Source organism: Culex quinquefasciatus, chromosome 2, assembly GCF_015732765.1.
Source record: "Culex quinquefasciatus strain JHB chromosome 2, VPISU_Cqui_1.0_pri_paternal, whole genome shotgun sequence".
In the NCBI taxonomy this organism is placed as follows: Eukaryota; Metazoa; Arthropoda; class Insecta; order Diptera; family Culicidae; genus Culex; species Culex quinquefasciatus.
The window spans coordinates 42,420,300-42,444,537 of NC_051862.1; the positions used below are offsets into that span (position 1 = coordinate 42,420,300).

General features: G+C 37.3%; 2 protein-coding genes across 15 annotated transcripts in view; one reads left to right on the plus strand and one right to left on the minus strand.

Moving 5' to 3' along the window:
• The window catches only part of LOC6042198 (SH3 and multiple ankyrin repeat domains protein 1), a 254,779-nt gene that overhangs the window by 10,480 nt on the left and 220,061 nt on the right, over nt 1-24,238 (minus strand). For 13 of the 14 annotated variants that reach the window (XM_038255171.1, XM_038255169.1, XM_038255170.1 and 10 more), the window contains 3 exons: nt 22,007-22,201; nt 3,126-3,576; nt 2,865-3,066 (listed from right to left, as the gene is read on the minus strand). In XM_038255171.1, coding sequence (XP_038111099.1) covers nt 2,865-3,066; nt 3,126-3,576; nt 22,007-22,201 — 848 coding nt within the window. The remainder of the gene's footprint in view (nt 1-2,864; nt 3,067-3,125; nt 3,577-22,006; nt 22,202-24,238) is intronic. The other variant, XM_038255173.1, reaches the window with a different exon arrangement.
• LOC6042197 (ribosome biogenesis protein NOP53) lies at nt 13,686-15,173 on the plus strand. The gene is made up of 2 exons (XM_038255174.1): nt 13,686-13,791; nt 13,850-15,173. The coding sequence occupies exons 1-2, from the start codon at nt 13,784-13,786 to the stop codon at nt 15,069-15,071; spliced, it is 1,230 nt and encodes a 409-aa protein (XP_038111102.1). The 5' UTR covers nt 13,686-13,783; the 3' UTR covers nt 15,072-15,173.

Below are 24,238 nucleotides of genomic sequence, written 5' to 3' on the forward strand. Positions count from 1 at the left end.
TTCTAAGCCATTCCTTGCGTATTTTAATTGTACTCTTCATTTTGCAGAAAAATCGCAAACCTATCAAAGTCACCCCGGCTATCAAAGTCACCCCGTTTTACGGTACTTTTGAACTGAAAATATAATTTGGCGTTAAAAAATTATTTTTTATATTTGTTCAGACCAGATTTTAGGTATTTTCAAATGTTTTCTTCTGAATCTTCAGGTAAGGAAGAAACGTGGGGAACCCCATTTTTCTCCGTATACCTATTTTTTCTGAAAAGTCCTAATCATAACCTACAACTTTGCCGAAGACACCCTATCGATCAGAAAATCTCTTTTCAGGATACAATACATTTGCATATTCATATTTTGTTTGTCAAGCCCCCAAAAGATTGCCAAATCGTTAAGAACAGCTCGCATTTTTATTCTCGATATTTTTTTTTATTTGGATGAAACTTTGTCCATGCATTCCCTGTGTCAAGAAAAGCCTTAATTGCATTAGTTTATTAGCATTGCACATTATTATTGTTTCCATACAAGTCCCCATAGGCTTCATCCATAAAGTACGTCACGCTAAAATCAGTCAAAATTTAGCTCAAAAAGGCCATTCAAAGAACACAAAACTGTTAAAAATTTTGCAACTAAAAATTATGTCACGAAGGAAAAGTTTTCATGCAAAATATATTTTCGAAAAGCTGAGAAAATTTCCTATAAAATTCTTTTTAATTGCTCGGCTGGTTCCCGAGATATAGCCTCTTAATGTGTAAATTTTGTGAAAATGATCTGGCTTCGAAATTTTTAAATCTACTCAGCATTTAAAAATTTCGAAACTAAGTTTGCTAAAAGTTATTCTTGTTTCTAAATGAACCAAATTATTTGTATTGAAAAAGAGCTGACAATTTCATTAAGTTTTAATTTTTAATATTGAAAATCGGACCGTTAGTTCCTGAGATATATCCAGATTTTTAAGCGAAGATGGCGTTACGAATGGTGCACGCCCGAATTGTCAAAATCACGCAGTGATACCAACCTGGGTGGTGGATGAATAGTGGTTCGCAAAACGGCCTCAATTTTGAATTGTCAAAGTGGAACCAATTTACTATTCGCCAAAAGAAGAGAGTATTGTTATCGATCATTAAAAATTGTTTTTTTTTATGAAAAATTTGTGGCTTTTAGGACCTGGAGTTGAAGTCAAGAAATCTTAAGAAAGTTGAAGGCGAGATCGTCATTTTTTATAATTTTGAATGGAAGTTGTTTATGGAGTCGATGCCGTTGTATCCACCCAGAAGCTGTCTTTATTGTTTGATTCCGTTTGAAAACCTGGTTTAGTTAAAATTCTCTCTGCTTGTTGGATCAGCTTCGCTAGAAGTAGCGATGTTTTTTTCGCTGGACCAGGAAGAGCTGCAGGATTCCAAAATCAGTCAGGGAATTTATCTTCGACATCGCAGAATGACACTCTCGTCACAGTTCTTCGTCACCCGTAAAAAAAATCTCTTCTAACCGATCGAAACGCGAAAATTTTCTAGCAAAAAATGTCAAAAACTAGACGAAATAAAACACATACTACTGATTATTAAACAGCTGAATAACCAGCAAGAAAAAAGTCATGCTTGTGCTTGAACAGCCTCCTAATTTGTAGATGTAAACAAAGTGGGATCATTCTAAAATCACGTTACGCATTCTCTCTATTCATCACCCAGCTAAAGCCCTATGCCAATTTTAATGTACAACGGTAAAAAACACGATTAAAAACCATTTCTGATCACTTTTTTTCATTTTAATGCAAAACAATTTTTTTGACTAGACAACATTTTTTCGATGGATCAACTATGGTCCCCTTGGAACGAGCTGTCAAGTAGGAGCTTTTCTGTCAAGAAGGACCGCGAGGTTAATTTTTCAAAATTGATTTAAAAATCCATTTTAAACTCTTTGTGGTCGTACAAAGGGTCATTGTACCGTAAACTGGGGTCAATCGGGACTTATGGGGCGAATTGGGACAGCAGTTTTAACCATGTTGGAGCACAATATTTGGATTTTTCTTTTTGGTTTCGGTTAGAACAGACTCAGGTCAACAAAATGTGTACATCCATTTTCAAATTTTAAAGCTTTAAGTGCTCTAAAAACTGCTGTCCCTATTCAGACTGTAGTCCCGATTCACCCCAGATTACGGTACTCAGAAAAATAAGCTTTATCGCTGTAAACAATAATATCAGCAATCTAAGCTTCATTTTAGTACCCAATTCGGGCGTGCACCATTCGTAACGCCATCTTCGCTTAAAAATCTAGATAGGTGGTCAAAAAACTAGGACTAATCGGGCAAAACTGAGAAAAATATAACTTTTCCTTTTTTTTATTTCACTTAAGTTTTTTTTATTGCAAATTTAATTTTAAATTGAAAAAAGTATACAATTTTAATTTTTTCTTGTTTTTTTAAATCACTTTTTGTCTTTTCAGAAATATTATGAAAAAATGATATTTTATGTCCTCCAATTTGAAATAATAATAGTAATTTTTGAAAATTATTTTTTAAGTAACAAAAAATAATTTTAAAAATCAGCAAAGAAAATTCAAGTGTCATTTTTTTTCGATGTAGCCTCATCCTGAAACTTTTCCAAAGACACCAAATCAATCAAAAAATTCCTTTAAATAAAAGATACAGTTTTTTTTTTAAATTTTCACATAACATTTTTGTAAATTCTTTGTATAAAACTGACATGGGCAAAATGGCTTCTTTGGGCATACGCAAAGAACTACAATTTGGTATGAGTTTAAAGTATTTCAAAATTCTTGTTATTCTTAGCTTTTTAAAAAATTGGATATTGCAACAATTTATGAAAATCAGCAATTTAAAAAAGACAATCAAATCAAAATTTTCTACTCACGGCAAGCAAGAAATCGCCCGGCTTCAGCCCGGCCATGTCGGCCACCCCGCCCGGGTCGACATCGTCCAGATACTGCAGCGCCGGACAGCGCGCCGACGGCTTCAGCTGCATCAACGGGGACGACGCCTTGGCCCCGCGCAGGATAAACCCAAAGCCACGCTTGGCCCGGTGCAGCACCACGGTCCGCGGTTCTCCGGTGGTCCTGAAATTACAAGAATTTTAATGTTGCGTTCTTTTCTTGAAGATTTGGGAATATCTTACGCCTTTTTCGTCCGCGGCGCCGTCTGACTGTTGTACTGCCCCTGCTGCTGCTGCTGTCCATGGCCCTGTCCTTGACCCTGTTCCGAGCCCTCTCCGCTGCCGCCGCCACCGCCCATGTTAATCACGTAATGATGGTGCATTGGCGCCGACGTCGACACGTTGACGATGCTCTTCTGCCGGAACTGGACCTCCTGGACGCAGTGCGCCGGGAAGAACCCGGTCTTGTTGGTCCCACGGACAAAGCCCTCCAGCAGGCCGCAATCCGTCGAGCCGACCACCTCGATCACGTCCCCGGGCTGGATCTGGATGTGGCCGGAAAGGCCCGCCTCGTAGCCCTCCATGCAGACGACGGTGGTGCTCGGGTGGCCAATCGAGCAGGCCGCCGAATCCGAGTTGGTTCCGACGCCGGAAGAGTCGCTGATGATGTCGCTCGTGTCGCCGAGACTTTTGTCTGGAATGAGAATACGGAGCGGGGGAAAGATGGTCAGTTGTTGGATGTAACGTTAATTGATTGCGACGACGACGACGCCCACGTGTTAATTTACTTGTTGGAGAGACATCTTTAATTGGTGGCACGTGTTCAGTGTGAATTTACGATTCAATTATTGGTGCATTTTAAGGTTTTGTTTTGAACTTTGTTAATTTTTTTTTATTTGGATAGATACATTTACATTTATTCCTGCCTTTTTCAATTTCCGTAGTTCAGGAATTTGAGCAATTTTTAATGCACTGTAAGTGCATTCAGTCTACATTATTAATCATCGACGACGACAATTTGAATGCTCACGCACAGCGCCTTCTATGATCGTCATTACGGAGCGATCGTCAGTGAACGCACACGAAGTTGAAACGAACGAAAACCGAGCTCAACACTCAAACAGCCGCCCGACCCGAAGCCACATACTCTTTCTCTCTTGTTTGCTCTTCTGGTGCAGCGGGCTGACAGCAAACATTTGAGCCTGCAGTCATGGGGAAGGTGATCGGAATTTCGGTTCTGGTGAGAGTCAACTGACTGTGTGAGTGACTTTGCGAAGCGCTCATTCTTTCGTCTGTGAACGAACGAATAAAAACCTGTCAAAATCAGTTGGTCGGAGTGAAGGCGCACGAAGCGCTCAGTTGCCATCGTTGCCATTCACTGTGAATTTCGAATGATTACACGTCCTGATGGAGTTCTCCATTTTTGGGGCAATAACTGACAATGATGGTTCAGAGTTCTGAACCCAGAAAAAGTAAATTGGAAAATAAAATAATCACTATATGAGCAATTTTAGCTCAAATCAGGAATTTTTCTGGTACTTTTGTACCCGACCCTCTCCGATTTCAATGAAATTTTGTAGATATGCTATCCTAGGCCTATCGAAAAATTAAAAGTGCAATATGGAGTTAAACTTTCTGTCAAGCTTTTGTGAAGTTTTCTATGTCAGCTGGGAAAGTTTTACTCAGGGGGATGCTAACCGGCGGCCATCTAGGAGGCAGAGATTGATTTGACAACGCACACTGTGTTAACACACACACGCGCACATACGCAGACACGTTGCGCTCGAAAACAAAAACAAATCTTCCTTGCTTTTTCGACTCGTTGTTTAGATTGATTGTTCGGTCGTTTTTAGCTACAATGAAGTGCATCGTACCGTTCTGTACCACGGATTTTCACCAAATTCCCGTAGGAATCACGCAACATTGGTTCCTGTTGACGAAATTCGCCAAGCTCAGTGGTTTGAAGCTATCCTCGCGGCCGAAAACTATCATCCAAACGTCCTATCAGCGGTCAACTTTAAGCGTGATCGAATTTGTTCGAAGCTAACTAACTAAGTTCGAATAACTAACTTTAAACAACTTTTCTTCCAGGAGTTGACAAATCACAAACACAACGCTGATATCGAAGAGTTGTACGAAGAAATGGTGTCGCAGTCGACTTTACTAGCTTCGACTTTCGATGATTTATCCGATCATCAGAGTTGCCGGGACCATGCAGTGCTCGTTGTCGTTACCGAATATTTGCACACACGGATCGGCAGCTACGTCCCTGCAATGATCAAATTCAAGCCCAGCAATCGACCCCAACTGACCAAGCTGATCATCTTCGAAGGACTTTAAGTTCTGTTTTATTTTCGTTGTAACTTTGTTATTAAACACCCAGCTATTAAATGCTTAGTTTTCTTATTTTACTGTCATTAATTAACTTAAAAAACGTTGCTTTTCAAGCAACTCCGAATCATGCCGGATGAGATTTTATTAGTTATGCACTTTGGCCGATGCTTGTCGATGCCGATGGTTTGCTGTCGCTGGCGGCGCTTCTCAAAGTTCCCGGTTCGATCCAGGTCGTCTTCGTCCGAAGTGGACGTTTCTTGTACCATCGACGTGGTTAACGCACATTGCCCTAGTGTGTGACTTTGGCCAGCTCAATCCGGCGCACGTGAGATCCCGGTGAAAGTTCCTCCTGTTTGTTGTCCACTTCGTGAGCTTTCCGTTCTTAGTAACTGCGTAGCAACTTTTCCGGGTCGTCTTCAATTTGCAGCTCTAGAAAAAAAAACGAACATTCCGAATAAGACACCAGGAAATAAATGCACCATTTCTATGGTTGCAATAATCAAACACAACGTACATTTTCCATCGCAGCTTACTTCGCCGCCGGTTTTTTTGTGAGACATTGAAAAGTTCAAAGAAAAATCAGTTCAAACTGTTAAAACACTATTTCATTAGCAGAAATAATCACACTTAACCTTCCTCGAGCGAAATCAAATCACGTTTGTTTTGGTTCCCAAATTGGCTTTGTGTTGGTGTCGTTAATGACAGGTCTTTTGTTTCGGTGCCGAAGTTGACGGCTGTGGAGCCGAAATTGATAATTGATGATGGCTGCGCTGCAATTGCCTGTGTTGAGATACAGATGTCGCCCCCCTGGTTTTACTCCATGTTACCGGCTCACATCTTTAACCAGAGCGTCCAATTTCCCGTTCCGGGAATTCCCGGGATTTCACAAAAAAAAATATTTCCCATAATTCAAGCAAAAGTATAATTTTTTTTAACTTTTTGGCACATTTTTTTAATTTTCATAAAAAAATATGAAAGAACTAGATTTTATTTTATTCAATTCAATTTACTGTTGAATTGTTGAACTTATCAGTTCGTCTGAAATTTTCATGTCAAGGATTTTTAAATAAATCTTGTTTATTTTTTGGGCAACAAAAATTACGATTTTTTGGAATGAAAATATACTGTTATTATACTATATACTGATGTTATATCATTTGAAAATATAGTAGCCCTTCCCGCCAAGATCAAAATTGATATTTGTGTACGTTTTTGTTTACAATGACCACATTAGGTGCAAATTGAATAAAATAGTAGGGGATGATCCAACGCATCTTCTGAAACTTGAATTTAACTAAAACAGTTTATTTTTGGCTGTCGATCCGAAAAAAGAATTGAAAATACGGTGAACACATAAACCCATTTTCTCAGAAAATATCCAAATTTTCAATTATGGGCAGTAGAGCTACCAAGGGCGTAAGAGGTTTAAATATGAAACTAATTAACTAATTAACGGAGTCATTTATTAACGGAGTCATTTATTAGGCTGAATCATACAAAAAATCATGAAAAACTACTTCGTATAATAAGGTACCAAAAAAAAGCAAACCTATTTCAAAAACTTGCACAGAATATTTGAAAACTTTGGGTTGTAATTGCATAAAAATGGCATTTCAAGTGAAAAGGTATATTTTTAGTAAGATTTTCACTAAGATTTTTTCAGGAAAGATATTTGTCATGAAAATCATATTTTCTGCATTATTTTTTCATTTAGACTTAACAATCAATATTATTCTTTGTTATATTCTCTCAAACTGGTCACAGAGACAAATTTGGAAGCAATTTTGTGGTTTTGGAGCATGGGTTAATTTTATTTACTGTCCAAACACTGTGATTTAAAAAATAATATTTCCTATAAAAAAATACTTGTTTGATATTTTGTACGATTGGAAAGACAGCATATTAATTTAGAAAATTTATGTATTTTCATGAAGTTATATATTTTTGTTTACAGTCAAGGTATTAATTGATCCTCTCACTTATTTAGACCATTTAAGTTGGAAATTTACAAAAAAGTGCAAAATATCAATCAGAACCAGGTTCAGCATAATTTTCGATTAATTTAAAATTTCCCGGGAATTCCCGGGATTTCCAGGGAAATTTGTTGAAAATTTCCCGTTTCCCGGGAATTTTGTAATCCCGGGAAATTGGACGCTCTAAGTTTAACGCAAGATGTTGCCTTATTTCCTATTAAATAATGCAAGATTTGTAAAATATTCACCGTTAAGTTGAGAATTCGTTCAGTTCCAATATACACTCAACCCCCGGTGATTGGTCACTTTTTGTACCCCGTTGGTTGGTCAAAGTCAAACCAAAAAGTAACGAACTGTCACTTTTTACACGGCGCTCACGCACACTATCAAAACAAACGTTTGGTAGTGTGTGTGAACTCCGTGTAAAAGGGGTGTCAAACTTAAGTGATCCCGTTCGTTCGACAACAGTTGGTTTTATCTGACCTTTTATAAGAGAACAAGTTTACACAAAATGTCTTTATTATCACATTATATATACTCATACTTATATCGTTAAGGATGTTCTTGGCGTTCTATAGAAAACTTTGCAACTTTATTTAAAATTGCAACCTTCATTTTATTTTGTTTATTTCCTTTAACCATCCTTATCTAATTTCTTCTCTTCGCTGAATAAAACTTTCGCTGGTAGTTGCTGTGCCCTGTTGGGTCGAAGAACAAAATGGAGCATCTTGGGTGCTACAAAGCAAGCCAAATATTTCAAATCGGTGCTGTTTTCTAAAAAAAAATGTGTACCTTCATCGTTGACCCAGTAGAGGCACTTTTCACTCCATTTGTACACCTCTGGGAAACATGACACTGCATTTGAAATTATTCTAGACCAAAAAACGTCTCTCAGTGAGTGATGCTGAAGCATATGCTCACAATTGCCATTTTCATGAACCACTGTGAGCTGTAATACCACATGTTTAGAGTAATCGTCATTTTTTAAAGGTTCCATCATTTTTATTGCTCGGCTAAACTAGGAGTGTGTATTTGGAGTTTAATTCATCTGAATTTTAAGCAACCAGAAATGCGCTAAATTTAGTTCTACCTATTTAGAGCTACCTAATATTAAACCAACGGTGAAAACGTGCTGATTTAAAAATCCTTGGTAGAACTATGATTGGTAGACAAAATGTGCTCATTAAATGAATTTTCTAGATTTTTTTAGAGGTCCTATAAATTATTTTGTTTAATCGAGAAATTAAAAAGAGAGATGTGAGCCGGTAACATGGAGTGAAACTTTCGCAGCTGTCATGGTAAACTTCACAGCAGCTTTGACATAAAGTTTAACTCCATGTTGCACTTTAAATTTCTCGATATGTTGAAGGCCATTTAAAAAAAACTCTGGATTTGAAATCCTTGTTGAAAAAATACCCCCACAGCTCAGCTTCAACATTTATGTTATAAACGATAAAAATAAATTTTAAATTGTCGGAAAAATGCAGCTGCATGATTAAGCTCACGGACAGTCGCAAAAATGAATAGTGAGAACACATAAAAAAATAGCCAATACAGTGAAATATTTTCGCACTCTGCTGGGAAATGAAGGGTTGGGAAGGAATTCTATCGAGAAATTAAAAGTGCAACATGGAGTTAAACTTTCTGTCAAGCTTCTGTGAAGTTTACCATGACAGTTGCGAAAGTTTAACTCCATGTTACCGGCTCACATCTCTCATTTTAATTTCTCGATTGAGGCAATCGTTCAAAGATGCAAAGATCTTTAAATTCTCGTCGATGTGTGTAGGGTATTTTTACCATTAGTGGACCCCCTAGTAGAGCCGAAGCACATTTTTCACAAATTTTCAATATTTTAAGCACTTTTTCATAACCCTTTGTACAAAACAATGAAATCTGAAGTCTTTTGAACAATTTTGACTATTTGTTTCATCAGTTATTTGTTTTTGAGCAGAAAAATAGCCAATTGAAAAAAAAAGTTTTTTTGCCTGTTATGGACCCCCTTTACCTATAGTGGACCCGGGTCTATTTGATGTTTTGATTCACGGAGTAGGTCTAATGTATATCTATACTGAATAAAAGATGGATTTTGCTCACTTTTCATCATAAACAAATATGTTTTGTTAACAAATTTGGCTTTAAACAACAAAAAACCTAACAGACATTTAAACACATTTATTTCCGAAAAAGATCAGAGAAAACGTTTCAAAAACCACTGTAAACATAAAAATAATTAAAAAAAGTAATCTTGATGCAAATTTTTCCATATTAATTACATAATTGGTTGACCGAAACTCAACAATAGATTTGTTTACAGTTGCTGATAAAACCACGCATGTTTATTGAAAAAAAAAATGTTTTGTTATTGATTTATTATTATAAAATATCATTTCAAACTGCAATTATGATGCTTCAGTTAAGAACAATTAACTATAGTTTTGATTAATTATACGGCTTCAGCATTTTTGGTACTTTAAACATGAAAACAGCTATATGTATACTCATAATTGAAAAAAAAAAAATACGTTTAGGTTGATAACAACAAGCATTTATTGTATGTATAAGAGAAACTTTTGCTTCAATACACAGTTTTCATCATTTTTGAAGGTTTAATTAACAGGGGTCCACTTTTGGAAAAGTTTGGATTTTCGTTGTCCTATATTGGACCCCCCTAATTTTTGCTCGAAAATTGCAGTTCTTCGCTTTATTTTAGTAAAGTTCATTAAACTTACATTATTTCGACTAGCTGAAGTTAAATAATCAGTCAAAAAATGATTGGATGGTTAATTCAATCATAAAATAAAAATGCAGTTTTGTTGTGAAATTGCTAGTGGCCATGGCTGATTTCAGATGTCGAACTCAAAACACTTATTTTGGTGAAAAGGACAATTCAATGTTAGTCAACATTGTTCTAAATGATGCTGAACATGCCAAATAAAAGATTTGTAGACAACAACACGCTTGAAATTATGATTTTATTGAATTTTTCATCAAAAACCCTTCAGAGGGTCCACTATAGGAAAGGGGTCCACTAATGGATAACGTACCCTACCTTAAGAACTCGTGATCCCTGCAGCGTCATCATTTATTTACCCCGCCCAGTTAAACGCGAGTATGTAATATGATCGACTTAGACGGACCATCAGCAAAACCGCTACCTACTGAAGAGCGAGGCTTTTCTGTAGCTTTTAACTTGCAACATAATCATTCAGTTTCAAACAGCACTTCTGGACGTTCGATAACTCTCTCTGTCACAGTACATTTCAAAAAGTTCAACTTGCTGGTAGCATAATAACTATGTCGAGAAAGAGTTACGTCATAAAGCTCACTGTGGTTCGACAGAACGATCAGCGATTGCACGCAAATGTTACACTATATCCTTTGATCAATGTGATGAAATACCCTAAAGGACACATTATAAATCATTTTCCGCAATTAACAAACGTGAAATCAAGTGTTTTTTTTTCTACTTGGACGAAGATCAAGGAGCAATTCTCTACGAAATCGGGCTTTTTTCTTCCATTTTTATTTTTTGTATTTTTTAATCCGACTGAAACTTTTTTGGTGCCTTCGGTATGCCCAAAGAAGCCATTTTGCATCATTAGTTTGTCCATATAATTTTCCATACAAATTTGGCAGCTGTCCATACAAAAATAATGTATGAAAATTCCAAAATCTGTATCTTTTGAAGGAATTTTTTGATTTTGATGAATTGGTGTCTTCGGCAAAGTTGTAGGTATGGATACGGACTACACTGGAAAAAAATAATACACGGTAAAAAAAAATGGTGATTTTTTTATTTAACTTTTTATCACTAAAACTTGATTTGCAAAAAAAACACTATTTTTATTTTTTTTTAATTTTTTGATATGTTTTAGAGGACATAAAATGCCAACTTTTCTGAAATTTCCAGGTTGTGCAAAAAATCATTGACCGAGTTATGAATTTTTTAATCAATACTGATTTTTTAAAAAAATCGAAATTTTGGTCACAAAAATTTTTCAACTTCAGTTTTCGATGTAAAATCAAATTTGCAATCAAACAGTACTCTAGTGAAATTTTGATAAAGTGCACCGTTTTCAAGTTAAATCCATTTTTAGGTGACTTTTTTGAAAATAGTCGCAGTTTTTCATTTTTTTAAATTAGTGCACATGTTTGCACACTTTTGGAAAAAATATTTTTGAAAAGCTGAGAAAATTCTCTATATTTTGCTTCTTCGGACTTTGTTGATACGATTTTTAGTTGCTGAGATATTGCAATGCAAAGTTTTAAAAACAGGAAAATTGATGTTTTCTAAGTCTCACCCAAACAGCCCACCATTTTTTAATGTCGATATCTCAGCAACGAATAGTCCGATTTTCAATGTTAATGCATGAAACATTTGTGAATTCAATATTACGCCCTTTTAAAATGTTAGTCTTGGTTTACAAAATTACCTACAATGTTCAATTTGTTAAGGTTCAAGAAAGTGTTGTCAAGAAATGAATTATAATTGATGCCAATAAAGGATTTATTTACGACCGGAAAGTTTTCATTCTACACCATCTGATTCACAATTCTCTGAGATTTCAGTCATTCGATTTTTTTTTGTTTTTTTTTTTTTAATCCGGCTGAAACTTTTTTGGTGCCTTCGGTATGCCCAAAGAAGCCATTTTGCATCATTAGTTTGTCCATATAATTTTCCATACAAATTTGGCAGCTGTCCATACCAAAGTGATATTTGAAAATTCAAAAATCTGTACCAAATGATCGATTTGGTTCACTGAAAAAAAATTATACACGGTGAAACATTTTTTGGTGATTTTTAATTTAACTTTTTGTCACTGAAACTTGATTTGCAAAACAACTCCATTTAAAAAAAAATATGTTAGGACATTAAATGCCAACTTTCCAGAATGTACAAATTTCCAGATCGTGCAAAAAATCTTTGACTGAGTTATGAATTTTTTAATCAATACGGTTTTTTCAAAAAATCGAAATATTGGTCGTCAAAATTTTTCAACTTCATTTTTCGATGTAAAATCAAATTTGCAATCAAAAGTACTTTAGTGAAATGTTGATAAAGTGCACCGTTTTCAAGTTAAAGTAATTTTTAGGTAACTTTTTTGAAAATGGTCGCAGTTATTCATTTTTTTAAATTGGTGCCCATGTTTACCTACTTTTGAAAAAAATATTTTTGAAAGGCTGAGAAAATTCTCTATATTTTGCTTTTTTGAACTTTTTTGATACGACCTTCAGTTGCTGAGATATTAACATGTAAAGATTAAAGAACAGGAAAATTGATGTTTTCTAAGTCTCACCCAAACAACCCACCATTTTCTAATGTAGATATCTCAGCAACTAATGGTCCGATTTTTAATGTTAAAATATGAAACATTTGTGAAATTTTCCGATCTTTTCGAAAACAATATTTTCAGTTTTTTTTAAATCAAGACTTACATTTCAAAAGGGCCAAACATTCAATATTAAGCCCTTTTGCAATGTTAGTGTAGACTAAAAAAAAATATTGTTTTCGAAAAGAAATTCTGAAGTGAGCGAACATGGGCACTAATTTTAAAAAAATGAATAACTGCGACTATTTTCCAAATAGTTACCTAAAAACGGCTATAATTTGAAAGCGGTGCACTTTATCAAAATTTCACTAAAGTACTTTTTGATTGCAAATTCGATTTTAAATCGAAAAATGAAGCTTTTGCGACCAATATTTCAATTTTTTTTTAAATCAGTATTGTTTCAAAAATTCATAACTCAGTCAAAGATTTTTTGCACAACCTGGAAATTTCTGAAAAGTTGGCATTTGATGTTCCCTAAAACATATCAGAAAAAATAGTGTTTTTTTGCAAATCAAGTTTAAGTGACATTAAATCACAATTTTTTTTATACCGTGTATCATTTTTTTTCAGTGTAGTCCTTATTCATACTTACAACTTTGCCGAAGACACACCAAATAGATCAAAAAATTCCTTCAAAAGATACAGATTTGTGAATTTTCATACATCTTTTGTATGGACAGCTGCCAAATTTGTATGGAAAATTATATGGACAAACTAATGATGCAAAATGGCTTCTTTGGGCATACCGAAGGCACGAAAAAAGTTTCAGCCGGATTAAAAAAAAAAAAAAAAAAACGAATGACCGAAATCTCAGAGAATTACCTAACTTTACAAGGAAGGGGAAAATGGTTACCAAAAAGTATCAACACGAGTAGCTATTCTTAACAACTTGTGGAATGAATTCTGTAAAAGTAATGTAAATGTTAAATGTTGCTTTATATTGCCGAATAAAATAAACGTGTCCACAGGCTTTAAAAAATTATTGAAGCCTTCACCCTAAAGTATTTGCTGAACGCGCGCGCCCCAACGGTCATTTCAAACAGTGCGCGAGATGTGAGCCGTGAAGTGAGCACCACCGCTGGTAACAAACCACCCGACCACCCGTGTGTGCGTACAGCGGTACAAAACAGTGTCCCCTTGACGTTTCTCTCTGGCTGGCTGTCATTCGTTCCCAAACAGACGTTCAGTTCAGTCGCGTTCGTGTGTTGTATCGTTGCTGCTGCCGTTTTTCCACGTGGTGCCTCACAAATTCAGTTTTGCCAGCATGAAAACGTAAGTTTTTCGCTTAAAATCAATGATTTCGCCGCTAATTTGAGTACGTTTTCCACAGTGCCGGCTCCAAGGTGCGTCACGCGTCCAAGAAAAACAAAGCTTCGTGGCGCAAAAATGTGGACATTTCCGACGTGGAGGGATTTCTGGAGGAGCAGCGCGAGCACGAACGGATCGCCGGGAATGTGGCGGACCGGTCCGACGCGGAACTGTTTGTGGAGGAGAAGAAGCCACAGAAGGGTGGGCAGCGGAGTAGGAGGGAGTTGAGGAAGCAGCAGTTTGAGGGCAAGCCGAAATTTTGTGCTGCGCTGGAGAACACCTCCAAGGTGGCGGATCCGGTCCTGAAGAGGAACGTAATCACGAACAAGGAGAAGCTGCTGGCGATTGGCAAGAGGAAGAGCAAGGCGGAGGCGGTTTCGGTTGGGGTTAGGAAGAAGAAGGTGGTGAAGGATAAGGTGGTCACGAAGGATTTGTGGGCAGATGAAGATTCCGGGAAGAAACCGATTCGCGCCAGGCCAAATGCCGTTTCGAATGTGGAGTTGCCCCCGGCCGGAGCCAGTTACAACCCATCGATTGACGACTACAATGAGCTCAAGCAGGCAGTGGTGGAATCCGAGAAGAAGCACATCAAACGGGCCCAGCACCTGGACCGGGTCGTGACGGCCAAGTTCGGCAAGAAGCTCACGCCGGAACAGCGCGAAAAGCAACTCTTCGAGGAAATGTCCGAGGGACTGTTTGAAAAGCCCAGCAAAAAGTCATCCTCCAAAAAAGAAGCCGAAGAGGACACCGAAGACTACAAAGCCATCAACGCCCCCGTCCAGAACAAAAAGAAGACCCGTGCCCAGCAGAACAAAAAGTTCCGCGAGGTCGCCAAACGGAACGCCGCCGTCGCCCTCAAGGAGGAACTCAAAAAGCTCGCCGACATCAACCGCCTGCCGGAAATGAACTCCAAGCTGGCGAAAACCGAAAAGAACATCGAAGTGAAGCGCGGTCGCCGCGCCGTTCGCGACGAAGAAAAGAAGCAACTGCCGGGCCGGGTGGCCTACATGCAGTACGAGGCGCCCGAGCCGGACTTTGTCGAACCGACGCAGCTCACCGACAAGCTGCGGACGGTGGCGCCGAACAAGAGTCTGGTCGTGGACCGGTTCAAGAGTCTGCAGAAGCGAGGGCTGATTGCGCCGAAGAAGCACCGCGATGGCATTCTGCGGACGAACCGGTCCACGCTGAAGAAGTGGAAGCGGTACACGCTCAACAGTCACAAGGAGGAGGGGGTGTCGGCGTAAGAAGCGAAGGGGATGAAATTTGTGGAACCATTGCGAGTCAGTGGGGGTGTAATTTTAAAATTTATTATAAAGTAATAAAATATACTAAAATAGAGTAAGAAACCCAATTTTTGTTTTTATTGCGAAAGAAAAATCAAACATTTTTAGAAAAAAATCCGTTTAAAACGAAATTTAGTTGAGTTGAGTTAAATTTGACAAGATCTTTAAAAATCAATAGAAAACATACAAAAATAAGCCTTAAAAATATCATTGGTTTACAACAGGACTTCGTTTTATCTGCTGTGTAAACGCTCTCTTAATAATTCGACCTGTAGCAGATTTTTAAATCTAATCGTCCTATGTAAAGCCAACATTTTTCGCAGGGAAATGTTTTACTGTGACAGATGTTTTTTTTTCAGCATGAAACCAGACTTTTTAAGTACATAAACTTTTTTGTGTTTACTTTCTCAAAATTAAGAGCGAGTTTTTCACCAATGTGTAACAGGTCGTATCGAGGTGCTCCGATTTGGATGAAACTTTCAGCATTTGTTTGTCTATACATGAGATAAACTCATGCCAAATATGAGCCCTCTATGACAAAGGGAAGTAGGGTAAAACGGGCATTGAAATTTGAGGTCCAAAAAACATTTAAAATCTTAAAATTGCTCGCATTTCAGTAAAACTTCATCATTTCCAACTGTCTTAGAAGCATTCGAAAGGTCTTTTAAAGCACTTCAAAATGAGCCATAGACATCCAGGATTCATTTAACTTTTTCTCATAGCTTTTGCAAATTAATGTTAAAAATGGATTTTTTTAAAACCTTAATATCTTTTTGCAACAGCCTCCAACACCCATACTCTTATAGGTCAAAAGTTAGGGAATTTCATGGACTATAAACCTACGGTAATAACTTTTTGGCCAATCGCAGTTTTTCTCATAGTTTTTCGATTTTTCTATAACAAATTTTTTAACAACGTTAGTTTTTGCCCTGTAGGCTTCCATAGCGGAACTTTTTGGTCTCAATTTTGTTATATTTGGAATCCTTGGAAAATTTCACGTTAGTTAGAAGTATTGAAGTTGTAAATTTGGTTTAAAAAGTAATTAAATAAAACATTTTTGAAAAAAAGAAATAGATCTTTTTTACTCTGTGGTTAATACGTCAAATGCTGTATCAAGTACACTCAAACCCCGATGGTTTGACACCATCTATTGTCAAACGAACGGGGTCACTTTTTAGTTTGACACCCCTTTTACACGTATTTCACACACACTACTAAACGTTTGTTTTGGTAGTGTGCGTGATCACCGTGTAAAAAGTGACAGTTCGTCACTTTTTAGTTTGACTTTGACCAACCAACGGGGTACAAACTAAAAAAGTGTCAAACGAAAAAGTGACCAACCACCGGGGGTTGAGTGTAGGCGAAAACCTGTTTTACCCCTAATCCAACAAATTGTTAAAAAATATTTTAATTCATTCTAAATGGCATTTTTTCCAATCAAATTTACAACTCCAATACTTCTAACTAACGTGAAATTTTCCGAGGATTCCAAATATGACAAAATTGAGACCAAAAAGTGTCGCTATGAGAGCCTGCAGGGCAAAAACCAACGTTGTAAAAAAAATTTATAGAAAAATCGAAAAACTATGAGAAAAACTGCGATTGGCCAATAAGTTATTACCGTAGGTTTATAGTCCATGAAATTCCCTAACTTTTGACCTATAAGAGTATGGGTGTTGGAGGCTGTTGCAAAAAGATATTAAGGTTTTAAAAAAATCCATTTTTAACAGTAATTTGCAAAAGCTATGAGAAAAAGTTAAATCAATCCTGGATGTCTATGGCTCATTTTGAAGTGCTTCTAAAGACCTTTCGAATGCTTTTAAGACAGTTGGAAATGATGAAGTTTTACTGAAATGCGAGCAATTTTAAGATTTTAAATGTTTTTTGGACCTCAAACTTTAATACCCGTTTTACCCCACTTCCCTTTGTCGTAGAGGGCTCATATTTGGCATGAGTTCATCTCATGTATAGACAAACAAACGCTGAAAGTTTCATCCAAATCGGAGGACCTCGATACGACCTCTAGAACAAACCGAGCAATATTTACAAATACTGCCTCTTAAGCTTGTTAATTTTGAAATGAGTTACCTACTTGATAGTTTTCCATTATCGCAAATAATTTAATTTATTTATTAAATGAATTTTGATTGTTTGGCAAGTTCAAAAATTCACACCCTAATTTCAGATCACTCAGTTTTCGTTAAATCCGAACCTACCCAGAAATGCGTAAATGGGGCATCTGGCAGATGTGAGTAAATCTCACTTATAGCAGGAGAATTTCAAGAGAATTTAACTAAATTTGAGTGAAATTCGCTCAAATCTGGCAGATGCCTCATTTATTTATTTCTGAGTAGGTTCGGTTTTGACGAAAACTTAGTGATTTTGAACGTGGGTCTAAAATTGATTTAAAATGTGAAGTGAGGAAAATTTTCTTTTTGAAGAACAATTTTTATTTCAAAATCTAGAAGCTATTTTTATTGAAAAGATCAGAAAATTAAAAAAAAACAGTTTAATTTTTCAACATTGACAATCGGAGCAATAGTTTCCGAGATATCGTCAGTTTAAAATTGCAGGTTAATTAGGTGACACTTAGAAAAACTCATTTTCATCGATTCGAATTTTTCGTGAGGCTATTAGCAATTTACAAAGTCTTAAGAGCGAGTCCACGAACAGGGCATACCCCTTTGTATGGGACGTCGTTTGGACCTCACCAATCCGCCTGAAATTGTCAGGGGTTGTTTGTCAAAAGTCTTAAAACGGCTAGAACTCTGGCAAAATTCAATTTAATTTCAAAATTCAAAATGCATCTTAAAGGGCTTAAAAAATGCAACAAAATGCAGGAAGAAGCAACCCAATTGGTTTAATCTAAAGGGAGTTATTGGCATTTTAGTGAAAAAATAGCATAATTTTCAAACTCAAATAAAAAAGTGTTCCATCCAGATATCAACTCAGTTCCACCTGCAGCTTGTAGGGGACATTTGAGACTACCATCTGAGACTAAGACCGCTTTGGGTAATGCAGTTTAACATATTAAATAGACAATTTTACTTTAAAACATGTTTATGCATGTTTCTATTGTGAAATTGTCTCAGGAACACGAATATGATAAAATTATAATCGGAAAATTTGATCTAAGGGGTCTCCCGAGCAATAATTTACAACCAAAAAATTCCCTAAAAGTAAAAGTGTCTATTTAATATGTTAAACTGCATTACCCAAAGCGGTCTCAGTCTCAGATGGTAGTCCCAGATGTCCCCTACAAGCTGCAGGTCGAACCGAGTTGATATCTGGATGGAACACTTTTTTATTTGAGTTTGAAAATTATGCTATTTTTTCACTAAAATGCCAATAACTCCCTTTAGATTAAACCAATTGGGTTGCTTCTTCCTGCATTTTGTTGCATTTTTTAAGCCCTTTAAGATGCTTTTTGAGTTTTGAAATTAAATTGAATGTTGCCAGAGTTCTAGCCGTTTTAAGATTATTGACGTTTTTGAACCTTCAAACTTTGTGTCCCGATTTGCCCCACTTCCCGTTGACCTAGAGTGCTCATATTTTGGCCAGATGCTAGTTTTATATGTACAAACAACCCCTGAAAATTTCAGGCAGGTTGCTGAGGTCGATGCGAGATGGGTATGCTTTGCTCGTGGACTCGCTCTTAAAAAAAATCAGGGATTTTGCTCTGCTTTTTATACAGTCCAGACTCGATTATCAGAAGGCCTTGGCAAAATTTCACTTCGGATAATCGAATCATGGAATTTTTTTTCGTTGTCTTATTTTTAATTGTTGAGATTTGAGTTTAATTGTATGACCCTTAAACTACTCTAAAGTAATTTAGAGATTTTAAATCCAAGATGGCGTCCAAAATAGTGATGATGAAATATTGAAAAAAATTTTTTTTTATTTTATTAGGCACCATTCAAATTTGATTAACGTGGGGTCGCAGAAATCGACTTGTTGTTTAAAGTAAGAAAATATTTTTTTTTCGATTTTTTTGTTCGTGAATCGATTATTCGAAGTCTTATACAAACCTTCGGATAATCAATCTAACTTCGGATAATCGAGTCTGGACTGTATTGTTTTCAGGGATGACTTTCCTTCATTAAATATTTTCCGAAAATTATAACATAAAAGTGACTATAACTCCAAAGCGGTGCACATTATCGAAAATTCGGTATATGTAGTGCTCTTTGATTGCGAATTTGATTTAGCTTTTACAAATATTTTTGACCGCATTTTCTAAATTTTTCAAAACAATTTTTTTTCAAGACTTCGTGACTCTGGAACAAAATTATCAACATCATGCACTATGGCTCAAAAGTTATCTTTTGGAGTCTCGTAAAACATATCGCAAAATTGATTGATTTTCAAAAAAAAAAAAGAGATTGAAGTTGTAAAAGTGTTAACTAACCCTGTTTTTCCCGAACCCACAACTTTGCCAAATACATCAATTTTAGCAGAACTCCGTGCTTTTATAAGATTAAAGTATTTGAATTTAGATAGAAAAACACACATTTTGAACCTTTAAATAAGTTAGGCTTGTTTTTGTGAAATTTTCAAACTATTTTAATTCACAAATTTAAATTCACAGTATTCTCAGCATTTTTCCAAAGATTACAAATATAATGCTAAAAAGCGTTTTTACGGTCAATATTTTGGTCAGACGAGAAGAAGGAAGATATTTGAACACTTTTACATTACGTTTAATCATTTCTTCAAATTATCAAAAAATATCGTTAAAAATTAAAATCAAAACAATAAAAAGCTGAATATGAATTTTTACTTCAAAAACTTAACTTGTTAAACCTCGGGTTAAACTGTATCGGAGCTGTCACACTGGTGGAACAACAGCGAACCGAGCAGAACAAAACGTCGTCGGATTCTTCAATAATAAAAAAAAATGAGGGTAAAGTTTGTCAAAATCAGGTTTATGTGATAATAATTTTTGTGTTTGTGTGATGAAAATTTTTGGAGTATATTAAATGGAAAATAATATTTTTCCAAAAACTCTCCTCGATTTTTTTTGACAATGTTCACTCAAATCTGACAGATGACCTCTACTCATTTTTGAGTATGTTCAGTCTTGACGAAAGCTGAGTGATTTTGAATAAGCGTATAGCAACCCTCATCAAACGTCAAACTCATAGATTCCAGTTATATTTGAAGCCATCGAAAAACAAGCAAAGCAGGTCAAAATGATGGTGTCTTCAAAAAACGTTAAAGACGACGAAGATTACATATTCAAAATAACAGTGATTAAAGATTATAAGACCGATAATCAGACTTGCATTCATATGCACTATATTCGAAGTTTCTGGTACATGGATTATTCCGAAATGAAGGAATTAGTTGTATCAATCGTACCAGAAGTGGGAACCTGGGTCGATCTACGCGTCTACTGGACCGATTACGATGGACATGACATTGAGATCAGGAATACGAAACAGCTTAAGGGTTTAGTTCGCTTGCTGTACAAGGATGCCGCAAACGGAAAGGGCCCAGCGAAGCCGCCAGTTATTTGCTTCCGCCGCATCACTGAAACCAGCCAGCCAAAACCAGCGAAAATTTCCCGACAGGGTTAAGCTTGGAGATCTTGAAAGTGCAACACAACATGTAATCAAAGAGAAATTGATTAAATAAAGCGTAAGAACTGCAAAGAGTTATTGTTTTAAAACTTGAAAAGAAAGTTCCCGATCCAAAGTCTGAATGAAGCAGGTAAACAACTGTCAAAATGTTCGAAAACTTTGTCTCAAGGTAGACCAATATCAGGTAACATCAAATCAGCATTTAAAAACCTTGTTGAAAACGTAAAACCTCAACTCAACGTCGACAACTCCAGACTCAACCAGCACAATGGAACTGCTCAAGGTGTCCCAAAAGTACCACCGGAGCCGCCAGGAGGCCAGCAAGCCCTACGTCCACTCATTGAACGTGACCCTCGTACGGCCGAACCGATCCCACTCCCGGAGCATCGTCCTGTATCCCGGTTCCACGACGACCCGTCTGCTGCCGCAGCAGTTCGAGGCCTCGATTCTGGGCGAAATTGCGGAACGCTTTCCGGAAGTTGAGCGTTACCGCGAACTGCAGCTGTTCTGTTTTGAAGAGGACGGAACTCGGCGGAAGTTGCTGCAGAAGGAGGGGGACGTGGTGGAGTATCTGACCGAGATGATACGCCGGAACGACGTCGGTCATCTGTACGTGGAAGGGATCAAGGAGACGGCGCTCCACTGGAGGCACGTGGTGGGGGCGGTTGCGATCATTGGACTTTTTGGCGGAATTAAGAGCTTTTGTCGGTAGAGGTGTTGATGATACTTCATTTTCAATAAAAATGTTTTGAAAAAGATCTTTTTTTATGATATTTCACCTTGTATTTCACTGTTCCTTAAGTCCTAAAATTTAATTTTGACGAAATCTTTGTGATATTGCATGTACGTGTAGATTGTTTTCGGCAACTGTCAAACGTAAATTTACTGCCATTTTGACAATGCGTGTCGAGGGGCTCGACACTTTTGTCATGAATACTTAATTTGAATGTTGTGTGTTTGCATGTTTTTTTTTTAAATTTGTTTCAGAGTTTGCTGCTATAAAAAAAATCTTTGATCAGAAAATCATATTTTTTCCTTCGGCATGCCACTTCACTTCAAAAAGGGAATAAATTTGTGTAGAGGAAGTGTGTCAAAGTATTCAAAATAATAACATGATTTTGTTAGAGACACATTCACAGCTATGCAGCTTTGTTAGTAGACAGAGAAAATTTAACGAAATAACATCTCATGCACTAGGAAAAATAATTAACTATTATTTTTGACACGATCATAATAAATGCAAAATCTTGCTATAAAATTCACCTGTTTTTCTCTATCATGACAACAAAAAACATAAACAAAAACTTGACTTACCTGTCACGATGCTAATGTCATCCTCGTGGCTCCGGTGGCTGGACGAGCCCTCCGACAGGCTGGAGCTGGCCGAGCTGAACGGATGCTCGGACGGGCAGGGCGACGGCGGACCGCCGTAAATGCGGGACAGCGTCGAGCCCCAGCCGAGGCCGGACCGGCGCCGCGGATTGTACCGGGGTGGACCGCGGAACGGAACTAAAGAAGGGGGGGAGGCATTGTTTTTTTTTACATTTGTTTTGCGTGCCATAATGGCGCGGACCTGTCAATTTCATCATCTCTGCTGTATCATCACAATTTTTATGGCAACAACAAAAAAAAAGGTTGCTCTCGTTATGGTGGTGGAGGTGGTTCAAGCTTGTACGTGACTGCTGTCACTAAAGTGACAGCTGGTGATTTGATGACCCCCCTCGGAAGTATTTTGGGGGGTTCGCCGAAGCGTAATGAAATTGCAAAAGCCCTAAAAACTAGTAATTTTATTTACCAACTGTCATTGCGCGGCGTGTGACACAAACTGTAAACTTTTCGCGCGATTGGCAATAAATATGCGAACTCTATCACTTCTGGCCGACTACTAACCGCTCGATAGTGGGTGTCGATGAAATTTGCAGAGCAGGGTGCGTCGTTAAATGTTTGAATTTCTACCAACGAGTGCGATAAGATACGTGTGGGGGTGAGCTGTGCGGGCTACGGATCGTTGTTGACACCCTTTAAATGTAGGAGAAGGTCCAATTTTCTTGAAATCGTTGGATGGAATTACAAGAATCGTGCTACTGTCAATTTGACAGCTTCGCGTGGGTTAACGAGGGGCGTGACACTTTTAATTTAGATAATTTTAAATTTCAATTTGATGACTCCCACAACAAAAAAAGAATCACTGTGACGAATTCAATCACTGCGAATCTCGATAAGAAAAAAATGGCGTCACGTCACGCAAGTGTACCTCGCGCGGCACGTGTCAAAAGTGACCGTCATCAAAGGAGGCGCCGCGCGCAAGTGCTTGATGTGGTCAAATTCTTTGGCGGTGAGTTTGGCCGCGCGTTATCGTGCTTCATAGCCGCAGTGTGTGTTTATTGCGAAAATTGCGAGATTTATAAGGCTCGATTGGTGACACAAATGAGGGCCTGGAATGTCGATGACGGTTGATTTGTTTACAACTGTGACGCGGGCAAGTCTGAAGTTTGTTGACTTTTGCAAACGCATGTTTGACAACGCTGATAAAGTGACGTTTACCATTTCCAATAAATAAAATTCGCAGACCAAACAATTTCAGCCCATATTGCTCATCCATCGTAGTCATAATAAATCCATTGTTTTTTAAAACGTTTGATAGATACGGTTACCTAATCAATCAAGTGATGCGGATTAAGTCAAATGATTCACAGTGGCCTCCCTCAGCATTATCGGATGTTGATCCTATCCATCAAGTGGGTGGTCAACCGATGACCACTTTTACTTTTTGCTTTTGTAAACAAAGTGTACATTTTTAGGGTGATGTCCAATTTTCGTTTAGGCACGAAATTGAATAGATATTTACGATATTTTAAAACAACAAGATAAATTTATATTTTTTGAATGAAATTATTAAGTCAAAGCATAGCTCAATTAACAAATAATTATCAATCCTGAATCACCCTAACCGCGTCTAGCCCAGAACGATGAAGTTTGCTTTGCTGATCTTGCAGACTTTATTTATAAACTGGATTGCATTATTTACAAAGGGATTATCTAGCGGTGATAGCCTACTTAAACTACTGGATAGCTACTGGAATGTCAAGAGCCTACTTCAATTCAAAAGGGGCTCTAACGAACGGAAGTTGTTTTGTTTAGTTTGTAAATAATTTAGCTGGTCACAAAGACAGTTTGACAGAACTGTGCCATAAAACGCGCCACCATTATGGCAGTTCAAATTTCTTCCTGCACTGAACGAAATCGCAACCTTAAATCAATTCTCGTTCGTCAATGAGCTTTTCCCCTCTCGAAACCAACCACACGCAGTTCTTGGCACGTTTCAAGTTGGTTCCTGTGCAATTTCCGATAAGAAAACCCCCTTTCAACAGGAGAGTGCTCATTATATTTCCTCTCCTGGAGGCATTCCCTAATTAAACATGTATACACTCACGCCTCAAGAGGCACTCTTTTTTCAGTGACAAAAAAGTGCTCCCCTTCTTTTGTTTGGCGTGTTTTTTTTTTCACCACGTACTCCTTTTATTCGCGCAAGTATTGTTTCTTGGA